The following is a 23,110-nucleotide window of genomic DNA, read 5'->3' on the forward strand; positions in this document are numbered from 1 at the left end:
CCAAGACCTCTCTCGCCTTGTTCTGCCTCCCACCCACCCGTGCTCTTGCCCCTCTATCTGCCCCTGACTCTCCCATGCATACCCGAGACAGCTCTGTCTCCCTAACCTCAAGCTCCTCATCTGTTTTCTGCCCTGAGCGTGCCTTTCCCCATCGCGAACCCAGAGTCCCCGTGTAGATTCTCACCGAATGCCCAGTGGATGCTGGTGTGCTATTACACACCCAGGGGCGCGCACAGAACCGCCAGGTCAGAATCTCAAGGAGGCTGGAGATCCAGCACAGGCCCCTGATTGTACAGATGGAGAAACTGAGCAGCAGAGAGGGAGGGGATGAGGCCAGGGTCACGAAGGATGAGAGCTGGGATGGTGCCTTGCCATGCCTCCCCTCCCTCTGCCCTGCCCTGATTCCACATACCCAAAGGCAGGGGAATCACGCTCCTCCACAGAGCAGACACAGGAGACCTCCCTCATGCCCCACTACCGGAGGTCTTCTCTGTCTGGGATTCAGACCAGTTTCCCCTGGCCCGGCTCCCACTCAGGCCTTTGCTCTGCCCCCTGGGTGAATTCCCACCCTTCCCACTGTGAGCCTGGGCACTAAAGAGTTCAGTTATAATTCACTGTGAAATAAATCCAGGGATTTGAAAGCCTGCAAGTCCCCCCCTTCCCCAGTTGCCCACCCGCTGCCTGCCTGCCTGCCCCAACCCCCACCCAGTTCCCTGGTCTGCCGGCCTTTATTGATGCTGGCCTACGGAGAGAGCCATAACGAGGTTCAGACCTCCACTGGTCTCCGGAGGCCTCATTATCCAGGAGGAAAAAAAAATGTGGTAGAAAAAGGGAGGAGGGTGAAGGGCAGAGATTGATGATTTCCAGGAATACGGCAGAAAAGCTGGCCTCTGCTGTGCCCTTGCCCCTTGTGTGACGAGAGCGACGTGGAAACAGAGCAGGCCCTGGGTAGCTCTGCTTTCTGAGGCCTGCCTCCCAGGGCCAGCACAAGGTAGATGGGTGGGGGCCAGGCTCTTTTCCAACTCCTGTCACCTTTGTCCCCGGGTGAGGGTGTGCGAGGCCACGACTAATGGACACCTCCTGTGAATCGGGCACTGGGTCAGCCTTTACTTACACCCGTCCCCTGACACAGTCCGTAAGGTAGGTCTTAGTGTCTCCGTTTTTCCCGGAGAGTGAATGGCATCTCAGGGATGGAAGCCACTTGCCTAAGAGAAATTGAAGAGACACCCCGGCCAGTCTAATGCAGTTTTCTCCAGCTACCTGTGCCGTCTCTGTTCAATGCATAACAATGATAATAAAGGCAAAATGTTGACCGATGGCTTGCCAGGGACTGTGCTGGTAAATAGTTAACAACTGGCTGTCCACCACTGCCTCCACCTCCGCCCCCTAAAATAACCGTATAGAACTCTGACTTGTAGCATTTGCTAATGACAGTGGTGTAAAGACTTCCCCCCCATGGCAGACGTCAGGTTCTCCAAGTTGCCCTCATCGCACACAATGTTGGGAAGGGATGGGCATTACCACCTCTCATGAGCCCACATGACAGGATCTATTTTAAGTACTTTACACGTATTGGCCTGTATGACAAGAACAGTACCCACTTAGATGAGTAGAATCTCAACACTGAGGGCATGTGACTAGTGCACCAGAACAGTGGCCTTTGCAAAGGGCAGGCCCACAGTCATCTTGCTTACAACGGTACTGCCCTTAGTGCTGAGTACACAGTGGGTTTCGCTAAATACTTAACGGTTGCAGGGTCAGGTGACCAAGGTTCTAGTGCAAACCCAGGCATCTTCTTGCTGTGTGTCCTTGGACAAATCCTATCATTTCTATAAGCTGCAGTTTCCGCAACTGTGGAATGAGACATAGTCCTGGATCAAGAGTCACAAACTCAAACACCCACAGGAACCAGGCAGGCAGGATAAATGGGTGAAGCAGGCCAGGCCTATCGTTCTGTATATTAAATACCTAGTCATATTATTCATAGTAGTAGCAATGTTTTACTCTACGTATTTCAGACAGACAGACTTAAAGAAAATATATCAAACACCCATGTACATACTATCCAACTTAAGAAATAAGAATTTTTAAATACAGCTGGAAGTTTTTCTTACTGAGATTGAACATATATGCTGACCCTTAGCAAGAGATTTGAGAAATTTGTATGTTTGCGGCCACTCCTGAAACCACTACCCAGGTCAGGGTCTGTGACTCCCCAAAGATCATCCCCTCCCCATGCCAGGCAATGGCTGCACCAATGAGATAACTTCTACTGGGGGTTTCTTATTCCTTTTTATTGAGGTATAATTGACATATAAAATTATATTAGTTTCAGGTGTACTAAAATGTTTAGTTTTACTTTCAAAAACAAGAACACTGTGTCCCTTCATTTTTTTTAAAGTTCTTTCCTTTGAAAGCCCCCACTCCCCTACCCCCACCCCCCACTTTTGGAAGTGACAGGGATATGGAAGATAGGGAGAAATCTTCCTCTCCTCTAATAAATGAGATGATACAAACTCAATGACAGATGGAAATGTCTCTTGGCTCCGGTGCTGGAGAGACTGCAGGGAATGGTAGAGACAGTGGTGAACTCTGGAAAACATCCTGCTTCCCGAGGGGGCTCTCTAGCCAAGTGTGGCAATGTGGAAATGTATGCCTAGTACGGCTAGAGTTTCCACTTTTTCTTGAGAAAAAATAAGAAATCTGGAGTCTTTAAAATGTAAAATCTCTTAATTTTTTAAAAATACTGGCAAATAATTTTGACTTCTGTTAAGCACTTTGTGTGCCAAACCGAACATTTCTGTGGGTTGTGTAGCCTGGAAGCCGTTGGCTTGCAACCTTTGGATGAGATAGACTCCCAGCCCTGGGCATCTGGAATTCTGGGTGTCACCAGCCCCAGAGGAGCACCTCAAATCTGCCCTGCACCTTGACTGGGTTACAGCAAATGTAGTTCACAACCTCAGAGGCTTGTAATTCCTCTAGGTACTTGAGACCTTGGATTTTATAGTGGCTCCTGGAAAAAAAAAAAAAAAAGGATGGAAGGAGGGAGGAAAGGGAGGAGAAGAAGAAAAGGATGGAGGAACTTAAGGGAAAGAAAGGAAGTCATCATTTATTGAAGGCATCATTTATATAGGCATGGTTTGTTAGGCAGGTCAATAAATGCCACCTCATTTTGTCTCCACCATACCCCAGTGAGATCAGTAGGGTCACCATTTTACCCATGAGGAAGCTGAGGTTCTGAGGGCTTGTCACTGCCCAATTCACATAACTAATGTGGTTCAATCAGAATTTGAACCCAGCACTAATTCTCCTGCATTTCATCATGCAAGGCAACCACCTTCCACATTATAAATCATAATTCAACACTTGCAGACAAAGGATGCAGAATTCTGTCCTTGGAAGAGAAGGCAGCACTGTGGGAAACCCTGTCAAGAGTCCACAAGGCAGAGATAGAATGGTTCTGAGTGGACATGAAGTCCAGTCTATCTGATGTATGGATGGAGATATTGTGTGCCCTGGAGGTGAAGCCCATGGACGGAGAGATGTGTCAGGGATCCAGTGATTTCTCATTCACTCATGGACCCTCCCATGCATCCACTCACTTGCTCATTGGTTCATTCACTCATTCAAAAACATTGACTATGCCCTTCTAAATGGCAGGCAGTCCTCAAACACCAGGCATACAGGGGTGGAAAATGCCTCAACTTTTAAAGAAAGCCAGAAGCTCCAGAACTGCTAACAAAAGGCAAAAATAACTTAAATGGTAGAAGTCACTCACAGTAAGGCTTGTAAATCAAGGACAGAATTAAGGAGAAAAGAGGGCTCATCCTAGAAGGTATTAGGAGGGGTATCTGATCTGAGCCTTAGGATGGGGAGGCTCTCTTAAGATGCTTTCTCACAGGTCTTCAGTGCTGCCTGGGACCCATCTTCTCTGGGACTCATCTTTGAGACAGTCCTCCCCCCACCTCTCTTTGTCTCATAGCCTCTCCACCTTTCTGAACCTTGGTCTTTCCATTGGTCGAAAGAGTCAACTATTTTATACTCACAGTTTTGGGGGCTAGGACACCATAAGTGAGAATGTAGGCTTCCAAGTATAGACCTGGAAATCAGAGAGCCGTGGGCTTAATTCCTGACTGTCATTGCCTCTGTGTATGGCTGGGAGCAAGTTGTTTAACTCCTCTGTGCTCTGTTTCCTCCTGTGTAAACCAGACTCAAAAATAGTAGCATGCTTATAGTTATGGTGAGAATTAAGTAGATGAAGCCTCAAGCACAGGGAGTGTGTTGATGAGGACGAGGATAATGATGGCAGGGTAGGTGCCTGTGCTTTGCTGATGATGAGGTGACGACAGTAGTGCCGGTGGGTGCTAATGATGGCAGTGGTGATAGCACTGGTGGCCTGGGTGTTGATGCTGATGGTCACTACAGCCAGGAAGACAGGGCACTCTATTCTTCCTAGGCACACCCACCATTGCCCAGGTAGGAAACGAAAGCCATCTTACAAAACCTGGTCTGAAACCTGGCCTGCCTCTCACTGGCATCCAGAGGAACAAGGCTGTCGTTTGCGGGGCCCCATCTGGGATCTCCCACTTTGTGGTCTAAATAGCCTAGCCTTCCCTTCAGCTCCTGCCCCTTACCCGCTTCCCAGTTCTCCTCACATACAGAGAGGTCCTGTGGTGAGACAGGTAGGGCGTGCAGCCCAAAGGAATAGTGGAAAATCCAAAAGCCTTGGAAAGATAAATAGGCTCCTGCGGATAGTATAAAAGTCCTTTCTCTGAACTCACGTCAGGTAAACCTCAACTGACAGAAACTTGTACAACCACACCACGACACTCCTACAGACGGATTAAATTAGCTCTCAGATAAACAGGGGGAGGGATGGGCATCAAATCCCTCGTGGATCCTAACCATGCTGTTTTCTATGACTCGAGCCGTTACCGAGTGCCCCTCCAAGCATCCCTGTTTTTTGGCTGGGGACAGACCCTCAGACCCAGAGATGAAAACCTGGATAAGGTGTCCCAGAGAAGGAAAGCAGGTGACTCTCCCCACTTCTGGCCCTGGGGCCAGGAAGCACAGGGCACCAAAGTAGCTGGAAGCTGGAAGAAAGGAACCCTGGACCTACTCACATTCCTTCATTTGGCCAACGTGTTTGCTGTGCTCCAGGCCTGGTCCTTGGGAGAGACAGAGATGTCTAAACCCAGGTCCTCGGTTAACCATTCCCATACCACTTATCTCAGTGCATCATCACAACAAGCCGATGACATGATTTTCAGGACCCATTTCACAGGCAGGAGAACCAAGCCTCAGAGTGGAAATTAAAGCAAATTCAAGTTGAATTGCGTCCACATCAGACTTACCTCAAAGCCCAATGTCCTTCCCATATATCACCTTTTCTAGGTGTAATGGGAGAAGGTAGACAGGGACAGTAGGGGCAGTAGGGGACTATGTAGTAGACTTCACCTTGCATGATTGATGGTCACATCCTCAAGTTATGTTGTTTGTCCAAGACCTTAATTTAATTCTACCTACACTAAACTGGTCCTGTAAACTAAACACTGTGGTAGGCTTTATAAGGGCTCTTCTGATACTCTAGAAGAGAGGAAGCCAAGTAAAGAAAATACAGCCTATTGATAAAATCATCTCGATTTTGAGATGTGGCCATTCATTTATAGCAAAAATATTTCGTGGGCATCCTCCATGTGCCAGACGCCATGTTGCACGATCCAAGGGTGAACCAGAGATGATGTGTGGCAGAGAAGAAAGGCACCAACCCAGTCTTAGCCAGATCTCGGAGTCATGTGATTCCCTTTGTTCCAAGCTCACCAAGAAACCTAATTCCAGTTGGGTTCCCACAAAGGTCTGTCTTCATGGAGAAAAATGGGTTAGTCACATGGTTTTCTGTATTCTGGCCCATTTGACTGTTCATTTCTTAACTAAAATTAATCAACTGGCACCCATCCAGGAGAGCGAGCCCTTATCTTATAGACTTCCATGGCTGATCCCTCACACAATTACCTCTCGTTGCAAATCTGAGCATTGCCTCCAGGTTATTTTTATTTCATTTTTTACAGAAATCAGTGTAATTTTGGCGTGAAATGTAAGGCATCTATGGCAGAATAGAGAAAGGAGCTTCTGGGATCATTATGTTAGCCCCATTCCTAATGTTATTTACCTTTCTAGTTTTAGCTTTCTTTTTTCACCTCCTTTAAGAATTATCCTCCTATTGGGTTTTATGTTACGAGCTGCCTTAAATAATTTCCAAAACAAGTGCTTGCTTCCAAATCCCAGTTTCTTCACTAAACAGTTATGCAGCCAGGGGAATTTATTCTCCTTATGACCCGAGATTGATGCCCACCTCACCTCATGACGAGTAATAAATAAGATAATGCATAAAGTAATTAGTACGAATGTACTCAATATATTTTAGTTGTCATTGTCGTAGTAATAATTATTATTAAAGGAGGCTATAAATAAATGCATATATGCATACCTATAAGATCTGAGGGGGTTGGGGAAGGCACCACAGAGGAAGTAAGTCCTGAGCAGCAGTTTAAAAGATAACTGAAGATTCCCCAGGAGGCAAGATGGGGAAGGGCATTTCAGTGAAGGAGAACAGCCAGAACAAAGTCACAGGGGTGTGGGAGTACGGACAATGTCAGGGGATTGTGAGCGGGCCCATATGGCATGGCGGCAGGTGGAGGCAGGGAGGGTTCTCTGTGTCTCCAAGGGTTCTGAACCAGCCCACTGCTCTCAAACTGTAGTATATATCAGAACCATCTGGCAGGCTTGTTTTTAAAATGTGGAGTCCCAGGCCCTGGCCCTGGAGGTTGGGATTCATTAGATCCAAAGCAGCTCTGAAAAATCTGCCTCCTTAATGTGCTCCCACAGTGCCCCTGATGAAGATGGTCCTCAGCACATGCTTTGGGAAACCCTGCTCCACACTGCTCTCCCATCTTCCTGCTAGAGCCAGATATCCACCCTGCCTCATCCGCTTCCTCCCTCCACCCTCCCTCCACCAGCCAAGAATTTCCTGAAGGGCCTTTCTAATCGCGTCTTCATCCTCCCAATTCTGTTTCTCTCCAGCCCCTATTCCTGCCGGGAAAATACAGAATCATGACACCTACAGCAAACACATATTATTGTGATCTTATGATTCCTGTTATTTACAAGTACCTGGGCAAATTATTCATCTAAATGCCAGGGTGAAATCAGGGCTTGGAAGATCCAAGAAGAGGTGGGGTGGTTGAATGTGAGATCACTGAAGAGATGACTTCCTTCCAGCCTCAAACCCATCTGACCACTCTCTCCCTCTCTCTGCAGAGAGTTGTCTGCACGGCTGGTCTCAAGTGGTATCCTCACCCTGCTCTGATTCATTGTGTCAAAGGCTGTGAGGTGAGTCCCTAAAAATGATCCTGCTGTTGTTATCATCATCATTATTATTGTATATTAATCATGGCTGTCATTTGCTGTACCTACTAAGTGCTGTAACTATCCTTTTTAATAGACTTCTTGGACAGAGATGAGCAATCTGATTTTACAGATGGTGGAACTGAGGCACAGTTCAACAAACATACTCAAAAATACATTTAATGGATAACAGAATTGCGATTCCTAAGCCTGTATTCAACATAATACTGCATCTGTAAAAGGGAGGGAGGCCATATTGATTTTGCATCTTTAATATGCCAGGCACATTACCCAGATTATCACATTTAACCTTTACAGAACCACAGGAAGCATTTTTTTTTCTTTCTAATTCCTACTTTACTGCTGACCATTACTTAAAGATCACTTCCTTTTGCTACATGTTTGTCATTCACTTATTCTTTGACCCCAGAATTAATATGGACATCTTAGACCCGACCATAGGCTGAAAGTGGAAAATCCTCTCTGACTTCGCAGTTGAACTGTTCCCTGGAGTTTGAAATGATGATCTGTCTCTGTCTCAGTGACAAACCTAGGGAGGGACAGGGTACTTAGGATGTCATGTGTATTCTTAAGGGGGCACTGTCTATGGAACTAAGAGATATTTCTGTGGACCCCAAGTCCTTTGTGGTTCTTCTCAGCTGACAGTGAAAAGGAGGCTCCAAATTCCATCCAAGTGGATGAACACTTATCTGTGGTGCCCCCAGAGCCCAGTCAGGAAAACGCAGGTGAAAAGGACTATATTGTGCTTTAGAAAACTTTGTGGGTTTTTTTTTTTTTAATTTATATATTTATTTTGAGAGAGAGAATGGGAAGGGCAGAGAGAAATGGGGAGAGAGAATCCCAAGCAGTCTCCACGCCCAGTGTGGAGCCCAACCCAGGACTGGAACTCAGGAACCACGAACCTTGAGATCATGACCTGAGCTGAAATCAAGAGTTGGCCACTTAAGTGACTGAGTCACCCAGGTGCCCCATAGAAAACTTTGTATTTGATGAAATTCTTAGAATGTCAGAGCCATAAATGCTCTTCTAGATGATCTAAACCTGACTTTTTATTTTAAAGATGAGGAAACTGGGACCTAGATAGTAGCCAAATCTAAAATTTGATGGAATGCCAAAATTGGAAGGGTTCTTAGTATGATCTAATTTAGTGTGATCTACTCAATGCTTATATGGAGTGGAAAATGAGGGTCAGAGAGGGGATGGACTGCCCAAAGTTGCACAGCATAAAAGCCACAGAACCAAAGCATGAACCTGGGTCTCCTGACTCCAGCCCAGTGCTTTTTCTCCTCCACTAGGCCACCTCCCACCCATGAAACACCTCGGAACTGCAAGTGTCACAGGACAGTCCCTGGGCCACACTTTTGTTTCTGTGTATTGGTTAGGAGCTCCCTATAGCATCTTCTCAGGGCACTTGACACTGTAGTCTTTAAGAACCTCCATTCTTCCAAGATTCAGCCAGGAATGGCAAAATCAAGGCCAAGGCCCAGGCCCTGTGGCTGTTGCTTCCTTCCATCTCTCTGGATCGGTCCAGTGCTTTGCAAAAAGGAAGCTTGGATTACCTGGGCGCTTGTTCTGCTGAGTTGGCGGTCTGGGCAGCCAGTGTGACAGCAGAATTCGATCCCTCCTTTGACTCAGCACTGGGGCCTAGGAGACCCTCACCTGTCAGGCTCTGAGCACTGCCAATGATGCTTATCGCCTTTGCCCTTGTAGGTGCTCCTCCTCTCCTTTACTCCTCAGCTTAGAGCTAATAGTTTGCCTCTTACCTGGGGCTGAAAACAATGCCTGGAAGAGATACAAATGCTGGGCCCAGGAAGGAGCCATCAACCTGGAGTGTCTAGAGGTAGCCAAGACTGAGAAAGGGTTTTGAGACTCCTGAGCCCTCTACCCACCCCCCTGCCCCCACCCTATCCAAAGTGGTCATTCACTCACTCATGCGTCAGAGCTTCACTGATGCCTGTTATGTGCCCAGCACTACTCTGCATTCTGGGAACACCATGATCTTAGTCAAGTGAAAATAGTAACTATGCTCTTCCTGACTCATCTGTGGTATCTCCTTGCCCCTTGTCCATCCGTGTATCCGTTCCTGAGGTTTTACTCAGTAAACATGTAAGGAATGTATATTTGATACAGTTTTGCTCAAATTGCCACACGTTTTGCTAGAAAATCTAGGATGCAAAAATAAATGACACACATTCCCATCCATCAGGAACTCATAGTGTAGTAAAGGAGATAGACAGTTAAAGAGAGAATTCTTAAAGATGTACCAAGCGCTGTATCCAAAACAAGTACAAGAAGCTGTAGAAACACAGAATATCCGGGGGGAATTAGAGAAGGCATTTTGGAGGGATGAGGTTTGAACTAGATCCTGAAGGTTGAATTCCTCACCTGAACATATTAGTACTAGTAGTAGCCATGAGAAATACCACCGATGGAAAAAAAAAATCTCTAAGTAGTGAAGTTTTTCACATGTTATTTGCTGTCTCTAGAAAGTCTCCCTTCTCCATGCTCATCTAATTAACCCCTGCATGTCTTCGGATCCCAGCCAAAACGTCATTTCCTTAGGGACACCTTCACAGAGCTCCCTGATTAGGTTCAGTCCTCTTTAACAACATCACGTACCTTTCCTCCATAGGTCTTATCAGAGTTGAAATTGGCAATTAGATGTGTGATTATTTGATTAAAGCTTGCCTGCTCACTGAAGTGTAAGGTCTGGAGGAGTAGGAGCTCGATCTATATTGACTCACTATTATGTCTTTTTCTTTAGCATAGTGTATCACACATCGTAAGCATTCAGTAAATATGGTTAAATACAAGATGGATGCGTAGATGGGTGGACAGATGCACGGATGTGCCGCAGGAAAGGACACACAGCTAGTGATGAGACTGGAGATTTTTTCCGGGGCTAAATGATAATGATAATAATAATAATAACAACAACAATAATAATAATAATAATTAAAAGAACCAGTTTCGTTTATTTTTTCTTCTTCTTTCCTAGTGACTCCTTTACCAAACCAGTTCCTTTTATTCTAAGGAAGGTGCATTAGGTTTCCTTCCTTCCTGTATTTGATATAAGAAAGACCCTAAAGATCAGAGCCCATAGGCAGGTCTCCTAAGGCACAGAGAAGAACCAAGGGCTTATCCTTTGTTGTTTGTGCCTCTCAGCTCAAATATGAATGTGATAATGTGTTCATTATGGCAGGTGCACAGCAGAGCCACACTTGTTTTCATAGCCATGCACCTGTGCATACATACATCTGAGAACAGCTCTTGCCTGTTCTTGGTTCTGTCTTGCTAAGATGCTTTTAGACCCTAACAGGATAGTGAGGAAATGGAATCTGGCATCATGAGTTGGGGGCACAAAGGCTCTGTGAATTTGGGGCAGAGATGCAAAAGCCAGGGATGCCACGGGGGTGGGGGTGACTCTTTGTGGAGCTCAGTTCTCCCCATAACAGTCAGGATGCAAAGGAGAGACCATTGGATCAGAGGGGTTGTGTTGAGATGCAATGGTCTTAGCCAACTGATGACACCTTTCCCATCAGTGAGTCACTGAGCATTAGAGCACCCATCCTGAACTTTAATTAGAGTGGTTTTGCTTTCAACTGCTTTCTATAGTAAAGGGTCATATGGTATTGTTTTTGATGGGGCAAGGGGTATGCTTATTGTTTTGAGAAATCAGTGGACCTAGCCTACCTCCCTATTTCATTGTGCTAGGAGTCTTGAGACCCAGTGAGGATAACCAGTTAACCAAAATCACCAAGTAACCCCTCCAGTTCACTGGGGTTTGTTAGACTAGAGCCCAGATTTTCCAAACCTGCATTTCCACTATGCCAATGCAATCTATTCAATTTCATAAACATCTCTAAGAGCCAAAGTTGTGCCCAGCATTAAAATAGGTGATAGGGAGATAAAGATGAACTGGATGTTGCCCACATCTTCAATGAGCTCACAGTCTTACACCAGCTACATGTTCATAAACAGAAAACAGTGGCTAAGTGCTCAGATGGGGAATAAAAAAGTGTTAGGGGGTTTGCAGATACTCCTGACTTTCCTGTAAGATTTCCCTGGGTTCAGATCAGTAATGACTTAACTCTGTCATCTTTTCCTGATTTCTGTAGCACCACAGAGTTGGAGGAGCACACGGAAGAAAAGCAACAAATCAGTTATGTGCTAGATATAGGCTAGAATGGCAAAGAAAAAAATATGAAGCCAACTTAGATTTAAATCACTGCTCTGCCCTGCCAGTGTGATCTTGGCTGGGCACTTTTCTTGCTCTGAGCCTCAGAATCATCTGAAAAGAGGGAAGAGCAAAGCTTACCTCACATGTTGTTTGGAGAACAAAGACAACGAACACATAAAGCACGTGACGTTAAGTACATCTTTACTCCAGTGCTAGAGGAGAGGGAGCCCACAATCACATACGGACAATTGTGCCAAATTCCTATGAATTCTTACTTTTGATCTTTACAATTCTGGGTAGATTGCATTCAGCTTATATTTTATTATAAATCGTGTGTCTAATTACCTACTACTAGGAAAAGTAGGGGGAAGGTGCTCAAATTTTCTAATCTTTTCATGAAGTAAAATGAGTCCTGCTTTGGAAAGATGTAAGTGATCTATCCTGTGGCTTTGCATACTCCTACAAGTGTGTCCACCAGCATAACCATAATTTAGTCTGGGAAAACTCAGCTAGATAAGTCTTTAAAAATGGCAGAAGCGATAACTGGTCTAAGAGGGTGTTGAGACTTGAAGCCAGGTAGGCTGTCTGCAAAGGCTTTTAAAAGGTTGAGAGATAGCTAGACAACCGCAGGGCCATTGCTTACCCACTCAGGATGCTAACAGGCCTCCTTCCCTTCTGCCTCTCTCCCCCTTTGTAGCCCTTCATGGGAGACAATTACTGTGATGCCATCAACAACCGGGCTTTCTGCAACTACGATGGTGGGGACTGCTGTGCCTCTACGGTGAAGACCAAAAAGGTAGGCCCCTGGGCACTGCCTCTTGCAGGCCTGCCCAGCTTCCCAGCCAGGATCACCCTACATGCTGGATAACCTAGTGCCTTGGTTGTGTCAGCACTTGCTCACAAGCTGTACTGTACTGTATTTTTTTTTTTTATTTATTCTTTTAGGCAGTAGTTGAGCTAATGTCATGTGCTGGGCCTTGAGCTAGGTGGGAAGGTTCATGGATGATCTTTGCAGATGTGGTTCCCTACCCTCAAAGCTTAGAGCCAGGTATGGAAGCAGACAAATACAAGAGTCATCAATACTTTGGGATGAGGAGGATAGAGCACTTTGAGGCCCCAGGCCAGGGGTTGGAGAAGGCTCTACGGAGGGATCAGCATGGAAGCTGAAACTTGAGAGATAAAGAGAAGGATCAGGGAGGTGGCCAGGAAACGAATTCCTGGGGCATGTAAAATCCTAGAGAGAAGTTGCATTTTAGGCTGTATGGCTAAAATCTAAGGGGAAGAGAGAAGATGGGACATTTCTACCAAGGTAAGTCATAGCCTTTGATTATTCTGTAATCTCTTGTTTCTCACATCTAATTTTTATAAAATTAGCAGGGGTGGTCTTGGTTGTGATTTTCTTCCTTGGCATATTAAGATATAATAGGAGTGATTCAAGTGTTTGTAGTAAAACCTGAATATTTGACTATCACATGTATCTACCAGTCACAGAAGAGTGGACACCTCCACTTTCTTCCTGATGAGCGCTGGGGAAGAGGTGGGTCCACCAGGGCAACCCAAGTTGAGAGCACTCTTGTGATGAATATGTTCATGGGAAGCTATTTCTGTTTTTATATTCATCAATACTCTGAGCCAAAAAATCATTTGAGCTTATCTCTCTCTCTTTAAAGAAGGGAGAACTTTGTTCCTAAGACGGGTCAGTCAGTCTTAGCTGACGAGGTGTCTGTGATCATGTGGTCCAAACTTTTCATTTCATAATGGGGCACTGAGGCCCATAGAGGAGGAATGATTTGTCTATGGTGGCAGAGGGAGTGATAGACACAGAGCAAGGCTCCTGGCTTGCTAATTAAATACCTTTATATTATACCGTCCTTAAAAGAATTAGTTCCTTTAAGAATGATGCTCTGACCCTAGAATGCACGGATAAACAGGGTAAGACCCAAGGAACACACTCAAACTCCATTTTTTGGTTGATGACTAGGGCTGCTGGGGCTCTCTGGGATCAGCCAGTCTTGTATGGGCAACGTTTCAGGATGCCTGCCCTTCTTTTCTGTTTTAAACACTGAAGGTAGACACTTTCTGCCCGAATACAGTTGAATAAAATTCATTGTCTATTAATGAATTTTCTATTAATGAATTTGTTTTGTATTTATTCACTCATTTCTATTCATTAGTAGAAAGTGAATTTCATTTTTCTCCCAGGTACGAAACAATACATATTCTACTTTTTGGAAAATCCAGAAAGTAGAACACCACCATCACTGCTGATCTTACAACCCAAAACAGCCATTGCTTTCCTTCTGGAGTATTTTGTGTGTGTGTGTTTAAGTGTGTGGGTATTTGCGCCTGTGTATATGTCACTGCATTTCCAGCTTGCAATTCTTGTTTTGTTTTTACTTAGCACAGGAAATCTTACACGTAAGAATATGGTCTGACATTATTACAAATTTCCCAGCCATAGTTTTTCCTCTATTATTATTTATCACAGGGTTGTGATGTATTGTAATCTGTGTAACCATTCCCCTCTGGCTATTATTTTTAACTCTTGGGTTCAGCTTCTCACAATGATAAATAATGATGCTTGTGAATATATTTGCAGGTAAATATTTTTCTAGCTCTTATTATTCCTTCACAATTGATTTTTAGAATCGAAAGGACTAGGATAAGAGGTGCGAGCATTTATAAGGCTCTTGATACATGTTGCCAAATGAATAGCATACAATAGTGTCAATTTCACTTGTTGGAATGAGCCATTTGTGAAAGTGAATGGACAATGAAGTTTGTGTTTTAAATAGAAGTTTGTGTAGAATTATGACACATCATTCATGTGACACCATCAGCTGGAGTAAGAGCAGCTCCGATGAAAAGAATTTTCCTACCAACTATAACTTATATACAAAAACATTAAAAAAAAACTAATTTATTTTTATTGGGAAACTTCCTTAAATGGATTGCTGTTTCTACAGAGTGCATGGTAGGAACATGAAGTCATGAGACTGGGGTTCAGGTGCAGATTCCAAATTATTACAGTCACTTGCAAAAATATATGCATGTACACCATATGGCCATTTTGGCTCTCTGTTCCTATACTGGGTTCGGGTGCAACAATTTCAGACATCAGGGCCCTTAGGTGAGTGCTGCCTCTTTAGTGAGAGACCCAGAGTCCGTTCTTTGGCAGTTCTGCATATGCTTCATAGTCATTGCTTTTCCACCCACGTTATGTACGTAATTTTGGCCTTTTGTGTTAAAAGATCCCCTTCTTTAAACTGGTGATCCTTCTTGTCGGCCAAGTTTCCTTCGTTCAGTGAGACGCATGTTCCTTGAGCATTTGTGTGGGCCCAGCACTGTACCGGACTGTGTGCGCTTTCCAGAGTCCAGATAGACTGACACCTGCCCTTGTGAAGCGCACAGTCTATTAAGGGAGCCAGGTGTTAAGCAGTGACGTATACAACCACACCTTGTAGTGCTTTTGTGCAAGGGCAGTAAAGGACAGGTGCAGGATCTTTTGGAGAGCAGCGTGAAGGTGAGAGAAAGCTGCTTTGGAGGTGACATTTACATGGAGCCCTGGAGAATGAGCAGCTCTCCTGGAGGAGGTGAGCAGTGGTGGAAGACAGGATGGAGAGGGCTGTAAGAACCATGTGGGGAGCATGGGTTACAGAGCCTGACCTTCTCTTCTGGCGCACACAGCTTTGCCGTAGTTGTTCCTTGTTCGCAGCGTTTGGTGCTTTCTTCACATTGGGGATTCCTGGAAGTCTGACTTCTGGAGGAGAAGCGTGTCTCAAATTAAACTCACACTTCCTACAATTTAAATTCCCCAATTTAACTTCTAAGTAAACTCCAGCTTCTTGAATGCATTAACACTCTCTCGTACACACCCAACTCTGCTTCCTACAGTAGACTGGGTTCTAGAGACAGCAGGTGGAGAAACAGAGGATGAAAAAGATACCCCTAAGTGAACTGTCCCCTCTGTCAGACATCCTGCCAGACACGTGTCCTCTGTGACCTTCTTTAATCCCCATGTCAGCTCTGACAGGTCACTATTACCTCTGCTGCACAGGTGAAGCAGTTTGGGCCCCAAGCACCAACAGGACTTTTGCTTGAGGTCACTTGGCCACAACTGCTGACGCCCAAATTCGAACCCAGTTCTCCCTGACTCACGAGCCCAGCTCTTGCTCCTGCATGGGGCTGAGTCCTCAGTGCGCATGAGCGTGACCATCCCAGTTCTTGTTGGAGACAATTCACCATGAACCCCGACTGCCAGGGAACCTTGGACGTGGGACTCCTCCCCTTGGCCAAGGTGAAAACAGCCTTTCCCAGCAGTGAAGACAGGGTGGGGAGTCATCGAGGCTCCCAGCCTTGCCAGCCATCCCTGACGTCCCAGACAGCAGTTTCCTCTGAGTGGAAAAAAGTCCTGGTTTCTGTCTCCAGCTTCCACAGCAGGAAGCCTCTGATGGCAGGAGAGGGGCCAGAGGCTGGCTTCCTTCCTCTCATTCCCTGCCCCTTACTGGTGGCCTTGTTTCATTCCTACCTGAACTCTTGGCCCCAGCCACCCATCGTGGGGAGTTCCCTGCCCACAAGCACCCAGCCTAGCATTCAGGAACTTACTTCATGCACCTTCCTCAATTACAGTAATTCCATTAATGGTGCACATTAATGGTGCCTTGTCAGGGTTAGAGTCTCTGCATATTATCTCCCTTTGAGATACCCAATAAGATAGACTCTGTTGAAGCTCAGAGAGGGTGAACTCACTTTTACAAGGTGACACAGCCGCGGGTAAGAGTCAGGATTTGCTTACTCCAAACAATCGTCATTACTATTTTTTGAGAGCTTATGATTTGCCAAGCATAGTGGTGATCGTTTTTGCACGTGTCATCTCATTTCATCACGCAGCAGCCCCATTGTAGGTGTTGTCTTGTTATGCTCATCTTGTAGACAATGCAGCTGAGGCTGAGAAGGGCCAAGGTCCCACAGCCAGCAGGTGGTAGGACTGAGATGCAAATCTCGTGAGTCTGGACTGTGAGGCATCTGCCTCTAACCCCTGTTCTGAACATCTAGAGGTAATGAGCTTGCGGCTTCCCCCCTTCCCCTGGCGGGTGGGCTTCCTTCCTAGTGCTCCTAGAGAGCTGTCCTGGGTATGAACTTAAGGCCCATGGGTAAGCAAGCATTCAGCATCTTCTCCCACATTTCCTTCTAGCCAACTCTCTACCGAACCCTCTTCCCAGTCACCAGGCCTGGGGACTCCTAGTCAGATGGCCCAGAATGTCAGTCTGCTCCCTCCATCCTTCCTCCCTTTTTCTGTCTGTCCAGACACCAGCTGTTCCCCACATCTGCCTTGTGGGGTGACCTGGGCCCAGCTGGCAGACAAGAGCAAGACTATGCAGGAAACTCCGTCTGACAGGGGTGACCGGTTTCCCATCCAGACACCTGTCTGCAGTGCAAGGCAGACAGGAAGGGGCAGGACTCAGCTTCTCAGCATGTCAGTTTATTATTTTCCTGTTTGGAGCCTTGAGGAGTCTCGAATACAGAGCAGATTTCCAGAACGGTCGCTTCAGTAATCTACCCTCATAACAAAACAAAAAAAAATCATTTATAATTGGAATCATTCTCAGTAAGCATGTGTTGGAGCTTTAAGGGAAGAAGGGGAAACAGCCTTAACTTATTCAACATAGCAAGGCTTTGTAAGGCGTGGTGGCCTGGAACACTAGTTATGGTCATGTTTCAGACAGCTGCTAAGGGACTAATTGTGGAAGATGTCTGGGAAGTTGGGGTGGAGTCCCAGTTCTGTGACTTAGTTCTGTGACCCTGGGCAGGCCAGTCTCACCTTCAGTTTTTTATCTCTTGACATCTGGATTATATTCATGTCTAGGGCTTTTCCACATGGCTCCCTGAGGGACTTGGCTATGGAGTCAGAATCTGAGGGCTATTTGGGGCAGAGACCAGTAAAGATTAAGGAGAGATTAATCCCAGAAACCGGTCTCAGCACAGGATGGCATGCCTAACTGATGACATTAAGTATAGGGTTGCCATATTGATTTGCTAAATCTAAGTGAAAACAACGTGGTTTCTTAGGAAAGGACATTATACCCAAATGAAGCCCATTGGTATAAGGAGGCTAGTGATTCTATAATACATGAGAAGATAATAAACATCATTAGATGGACAGCAGCCTTCTTCGCTGAGTGTTCCATGCTAAAGGGTTGGGTATTGGGTTGCAGAGTTGGTGATGTCCATCAGTGGGTCTTACATCTCTCCTTAGGAACTAGAATGGTCCTCCTAAAACAAGTCTTGTGGTATCACTCCTCTGTGCAAAGCCCTTCACAGTTCTCCCAATGGCCTATAAGGCCCAATGTGTTCTGCCTACCCCCATTACTTCTGTGGCCTCACTCCCTACTCTCAGTAGTCTCTCTCACTTGACTCTAGCCCTCTGAACTCCTCACCATCCAGCCAGGCATCCTTCTACCTACAGACTTTGTCACTGGCTCCTTCTTTGGCTGAGAACATTCTTCTCCATTCATCCAACATGACTCACTCCCTCACCTCCTCCAAGTCTTTGCCGAAGTGTCAAATTCTCAATGAGGCCCACCCTGACCACCCACCTTACACTATCCCTTACACACCCATTTGCTTTGGATTCCACTTTTTCTCTTTGTTTTAAAACCCTTATCACCTTGGCACATACTATAAAATGCATTTACTGTCTCGGAATCTGTACCCTCTTGTTGATCAAATGAACATTTCATGAGGTCAAGAATATACATCCATTTGCTCACTGATGGATCCCTGGTTCTGACATACCCCACTGGTGAGCACCTGCTATATATGTGACATACAACGTTCTAGGCCACAAGATGGACCTAGTCCCAACCATGCTGAGTTTATTTAGAGTATATTAAGTGCCAACAGAGACAGAGCAAGTGAGGGAAGCTGACAAAGCTTCCTGGAGAAGGCAACACCAAAGGTGAGATATGAAAGGGACAGTAAATCTTAGCCAGGTTAAAGGAGTTGGGGGAGGACCAGAGACAAGGATGTGAGGGCAGTGTTTGTGGCAGAGGGCACAGTCTGTGCAAAGGCCCAGATGTAAGGGAGCATATTAAGGAAACTACATTTCCCTAATTGTTGCTAGAGCACAGGGTGAGAGGGGATGTAAGTAGTAAGAGGTAAGAAATGAGCCTTGAATGGGCTTTTATAAACCAAGCCAGGGAATCTGAACCTTATCCACAGAGCCAAGGAGTGTTCAATGATTCTAAGCATTGAACTAGTCTAGAGGATCCTGGAAGGCTTCTTGGAAGAGGGGCTAGATGTGTTTACCTTGAAAGATTAGTAAGAGATAACAAGAAGATGACTAAAGACACTATACTAATTCCTCGCCCACCAAATCATTGGCTTCTGGAGTGTTATGATTTTCCCTGTTTGGGATGGAGCTTTGAATTCTCCATGTGGATAAATCAGACACTATTTTATTTTGTTTTTTGAGTAAACATGCATTTCATCTGTAAATGGCTTATCGAGGAACTATGTCCACAAGAACACCTAATACATGGTGTTAGTGTAGACTGATAGGAGTTGTAAGTATTAGATACTTATTTTAGTTTGATCCTATTCAGACCCAACTGTCCCTCAAAGTTCCCATTCTCATAACCATTGTCAACATACATCATCATGACCACCATCAACAGCAACATCCCCAATATCGCTACTACCGTCACCCTCATTATCACCATCATGTATTGAGCACATGTTTTATGCCCATATACCATGCTAGGTGCTTTACTTGAATTTTATACTTTATCCAAAATACTTCTAATGGACAGGCCTGTCATTGCCTCCATTTTACAGAGAAACTGAAGCCCCCCAAACGAAAATAACTTGCCTAACAGCATAAAGAATCAAACCCAAGTCTCATTCCCTTTTCTCTCCCTTACTCTCTCTCCCTGTATCCATATGACCACTTTATCCACATTTAAACACGCCTCTGTATTCACTGACTCCTCCATGCCCTGTACCAGGCACGTATCTACCCTGCCTCCAAAGAGCTTACGGGGAGTCCTTGTACTTGCATCACACCTTGGTCTGCTTGATCTCATTACATCTGTCGACACCGTGAAGTCCCTGAGACTCAGAGTGGTGAAGTGATGTGCCCAAGCTCCCACGGTGGGCGTGTGGGCAGTCAAGGCGTTCTGGCGTTCAGCATAGGACACGTGTTGCTCCCCACACTCTCTGCTTGTGACCTCCCCATTGAGTCTGAGTCACAATCCCGCCCCTGCCTGTCTCCCAGCCTCAGAGGATACCTGCAGCCAGGACCTTGTGATGCATCTGCCTGGGCTGTATTCCTGAATACACACACACACACACACACACAGGTGGAGGTGTTATCCTGGGCAACTCACCCCAAGGAGAAACCCCTGTCCCTGAGCACCATCTCCAGTACAGAGGAGAAAAGGAGAGACTCATGGCCTTTGGTCATTGACCTGGGCTTGTTGACAGAATCCTAGAGTGGGTGGCCAAGCCATTTATGGGATAGCCTAGCCACACGGTGCTGGGAATCCCACATGTAAACTGGCCACCCTGGCGTTTGTGCTGTGGGTGGTAGGTTTTCTTGGGAGCCCATCTGGGGGAGAAGGTAGGAAGCTGCTTGGGGAATTTCCCAGGAAACCTGGGAATTGGGTTCAGAGCTGACTTTACCAGGAATGTGACCCTTTTTTCCATGTCTCAGTTTCTTTCTCTATAAAAAGGGGACCCTGACTCCTGCTCCGCCTGCCTCCTGGGGGGTCGGTGCCAAGGAGTGGTTACAAACAGGGATGCAGATCTCAGGCCAGCCGCCAGCCAATTGACTCACCCCTGTGCATCTTCGTTTCCTCTAAGATGTAAAATGGGGATGATAAGAATAGCTACCTTATTAGGGTTGCTGGGAGGGGTGAGTGGGATAGAGCACATTGGGTTAACTCAGCCAGGCACATACTAAGGGACAAAAGGCTATTGGCTATCAAAAGACACAGCAGCAGTCAGCCTGGCCAGGTTGTGAAGGAGGAGCCTTCTTACTCTCACCTGCTGAAAAGCTCTCAGTGTTTGGAGTGGACTTTAGAATCCTACACCGTCTAGTTACTGACTAGTAGTGAGGCCCAGGGTGAGTTTGTTTTCTTTTAAACTTTCTGAAGCCTCTATTTTCTCACCTACAGGATGGGTAGCTAATAGTGACAGCCTCACAGCATTGTGCAGTGTGGACTAGCCAGCACATTAGGAATTATCCGGCACGTGGAAGGGCCGCAGGAATTGGTAGTGTGTGTGTGTGTGTGTGTGTGTGTGTGTGTGTGTGTGTAAAGTGGTGTTCACTGCAGTGGACCCATGTCAGACCTGGGAACACCTGGGAAGTGGGTAGAGCTGACAGTCTCTACCCTTCTGTTCCCACTTGCCACGGAGGATGCTTGTGACAAGAGAGGATCCCAAGGCAGGCTCTGAACAGGCACTTTGCTAAGATGCAAGAGGAAGGATGGGAGGAGGAAACAAGAGGCTGTACGTCTGTTCTGCACTAGGGCTTCTGTGAGCTGGTTATTTTATGGACTCCTCACCAGAACCCTGCGAGGTCTTTCCAAGGACCCTTGCCTTACAGATGGGGACATGAAGTCCCCAGGGCGCCAAGGACTTGCTGGAAAAGCGGCACCTAGGTGGAGCCCACACCTGAACTTGTCTGCCTCCCAAACTCCTAGCAAGGGCTCAGTAAATGCAGCTGTATTTACAAGCATGCAGTGAAGATAAGGAGGCTCCAGATCTGCCTCCTGAGACCAAACCTTCTAGACTTTGTTATTCTGATCGGGGTTCCTTCCCTCAGTTTCCAGACTTGTTTCTTTGGGAAAATGCCAAAACTGCCCTGGCTGACTTGGGGAGGAAAGGGAGTGGCCATGCCCTGCTCACTTCACCAGGGTGGGCACACTGGCTTAGAGAAACTAACTGGTGACGGGGCCCTGCCAGCTGGTGATATTGGACAAGCTCGTAGAACTGGGGATGGCAGAAAGGGTAACGTGCAAGACAGGGTTTGTGGAGAAAGCCTAAGTTTCTACATCCTTTCTGGCCAGGGCTTTTGCCTTCTGCCTTTCTCAGATGAGAAGGATTTTCAGACAGATGGGAAGGTAGAGAGCATTAGAATCAAATCTTAATGTACAGGTAGGGAAAGTGAAGCCCAGAGAAGGGAAGCAACATGTACACACTCACATAGAGAGTGAGTGCAAGAGCAGAGGGTCCCTGCCTTGTGTTCTGGGTGCATATTCATGCATTCATTTGTTCCTCCGTTCAAGGGTCCATTGAGTGTGTGATGTATAAAGACTCAGGTCAACAACAGACATGGTCCTTGCTCAGACTGAGCTGGCATACAAGTACAGAAGCCTTTCAGAATGAGATGACGTAATATGAGATGAAGGTGACGATGCGATCTTTGGTCAGACCAATGAGGGAGGAGGTGAGACTTGAGACAAAGACCTGAAGAATGGAGGAGCAGCTGGCCAGGAAAGAGCAGTGAGGGGAGAGGAAGGTTGATGGCTAGAGACTTGCTCAGATGGTGGTTCTCTATGGAGGCTGTCGGACAGTGTCATCCCAGCCAACAGGAGGAAAGGTCACAGAAGGGGTGACCTTTCATTTAGAAGAAAACGACGCTAATGATCCACACAACCTTCTGAATTTGTGTTCTATTACAGAAAGTTTTATCTGTTCAGTAATTCCAGGTTATCTGCCAATAATTATGTTTAATTTTGTAAGGTATACAACAGTGATCTCGTACTTTGGTGTCACTTTTTCCATAAAGTTTGGATTATGGGCAAAAAAAAAAAGGTAGGAAAACAGTTGTAGTATTTGAGGAACCAATAAATAAATAAGCCACCAAGAGTCAGGAAGAGAAAGGGGCCAGAGGTGGTCCAAGAAGTGTGTGTGGAGATCAGATCATGCAAGGCCTTGAACTCATGGTAAGGACTTTGGGTCTTATTCTAAGAGATCTGTTCAATTTTTGCCTGTGTGAGACGCAGCGGGAAGCTCTTTCTCTTTTAAGCTTTTTCTCTCTCTCTATTTAAGAGAGAGAAATCAGATGTGAGACTCTCTCTAATGGGTCCTAGAGCCCAGTGAGAAAGAATTATAGAGAGAACTCTGCACAGGATATTAGAGGTAACCGGATCATTCTAATGTTAGCATGTGGCAAGGACAGGAGAAGAGACTAGATAAAGGAAAGGGTTGAGTTGAGGACAAAGAAGCCGCTGAAGTCAGGGAGGTGGGAGAAGGGGACAACAGGCAGCAAAGGTGTCACCGATGGTGAAATGTGAGCTGGCGGGAAATCTGATTCAGCACAAGCATCTCCTGAGTGTGAGGCCACGTGCTGGGGTTTCTGGATGTTTATTTGTGTTTGGACTTCACAACCGTATGAAATGTGTGGTCTTTTTAAAAATCACCCTTTTATGGATATAGTATCTGAGGGTCATGGCAGTGGAGGGATTTTCCCCAGATTGCTCAGTGACTGTGAATCCAGCA

At 46.0% G+C, this 23,110-nt stretch overlaps 1 protein-coding gene across 1 annotated transcript in view; it reads left to right on the forward strand.

The window, feature by feature from the left end:
* PAPPA (pappalysin 1) overlaps positions 1–23,110 on the forward strand; it is a 243,399-nt gene that overhangs the window by 212,612 nt on the left and 7,677 nt on the right. Inside the window, exons 20-21 of the mRNA XM_043566322.1 lie at positions 7,318–7,389; positions 12,303–12,401. Coding sequence (XP_043422257.1) covers positions 7,318–7,389; positions 12,303–12,401 — 171 coding nt within the window. The remainder of the gene's footprint in view (positions 1–7,317; positions 7,390–12,302; positions 12,402–23,110) is intronic.

The sequence above is a fragment of the Prionailurus bengalensis genome, chromosome D4 (assembly GCF_016509475.1).
Source record: "Prionailurus bengalensis isolate Pbe53 chromosome D4, Fcat_Pben_1.1_paternal_pri, whole genome shotgun sequence".
In the NCBI taxonomy this organism is placed as follows: domain Eukaryota; kingdom Metazoa; phylum Chordata; class Mammalia; order Carnivora; family Felidae; genus Prionailurus; species Prionailurus bengalensis.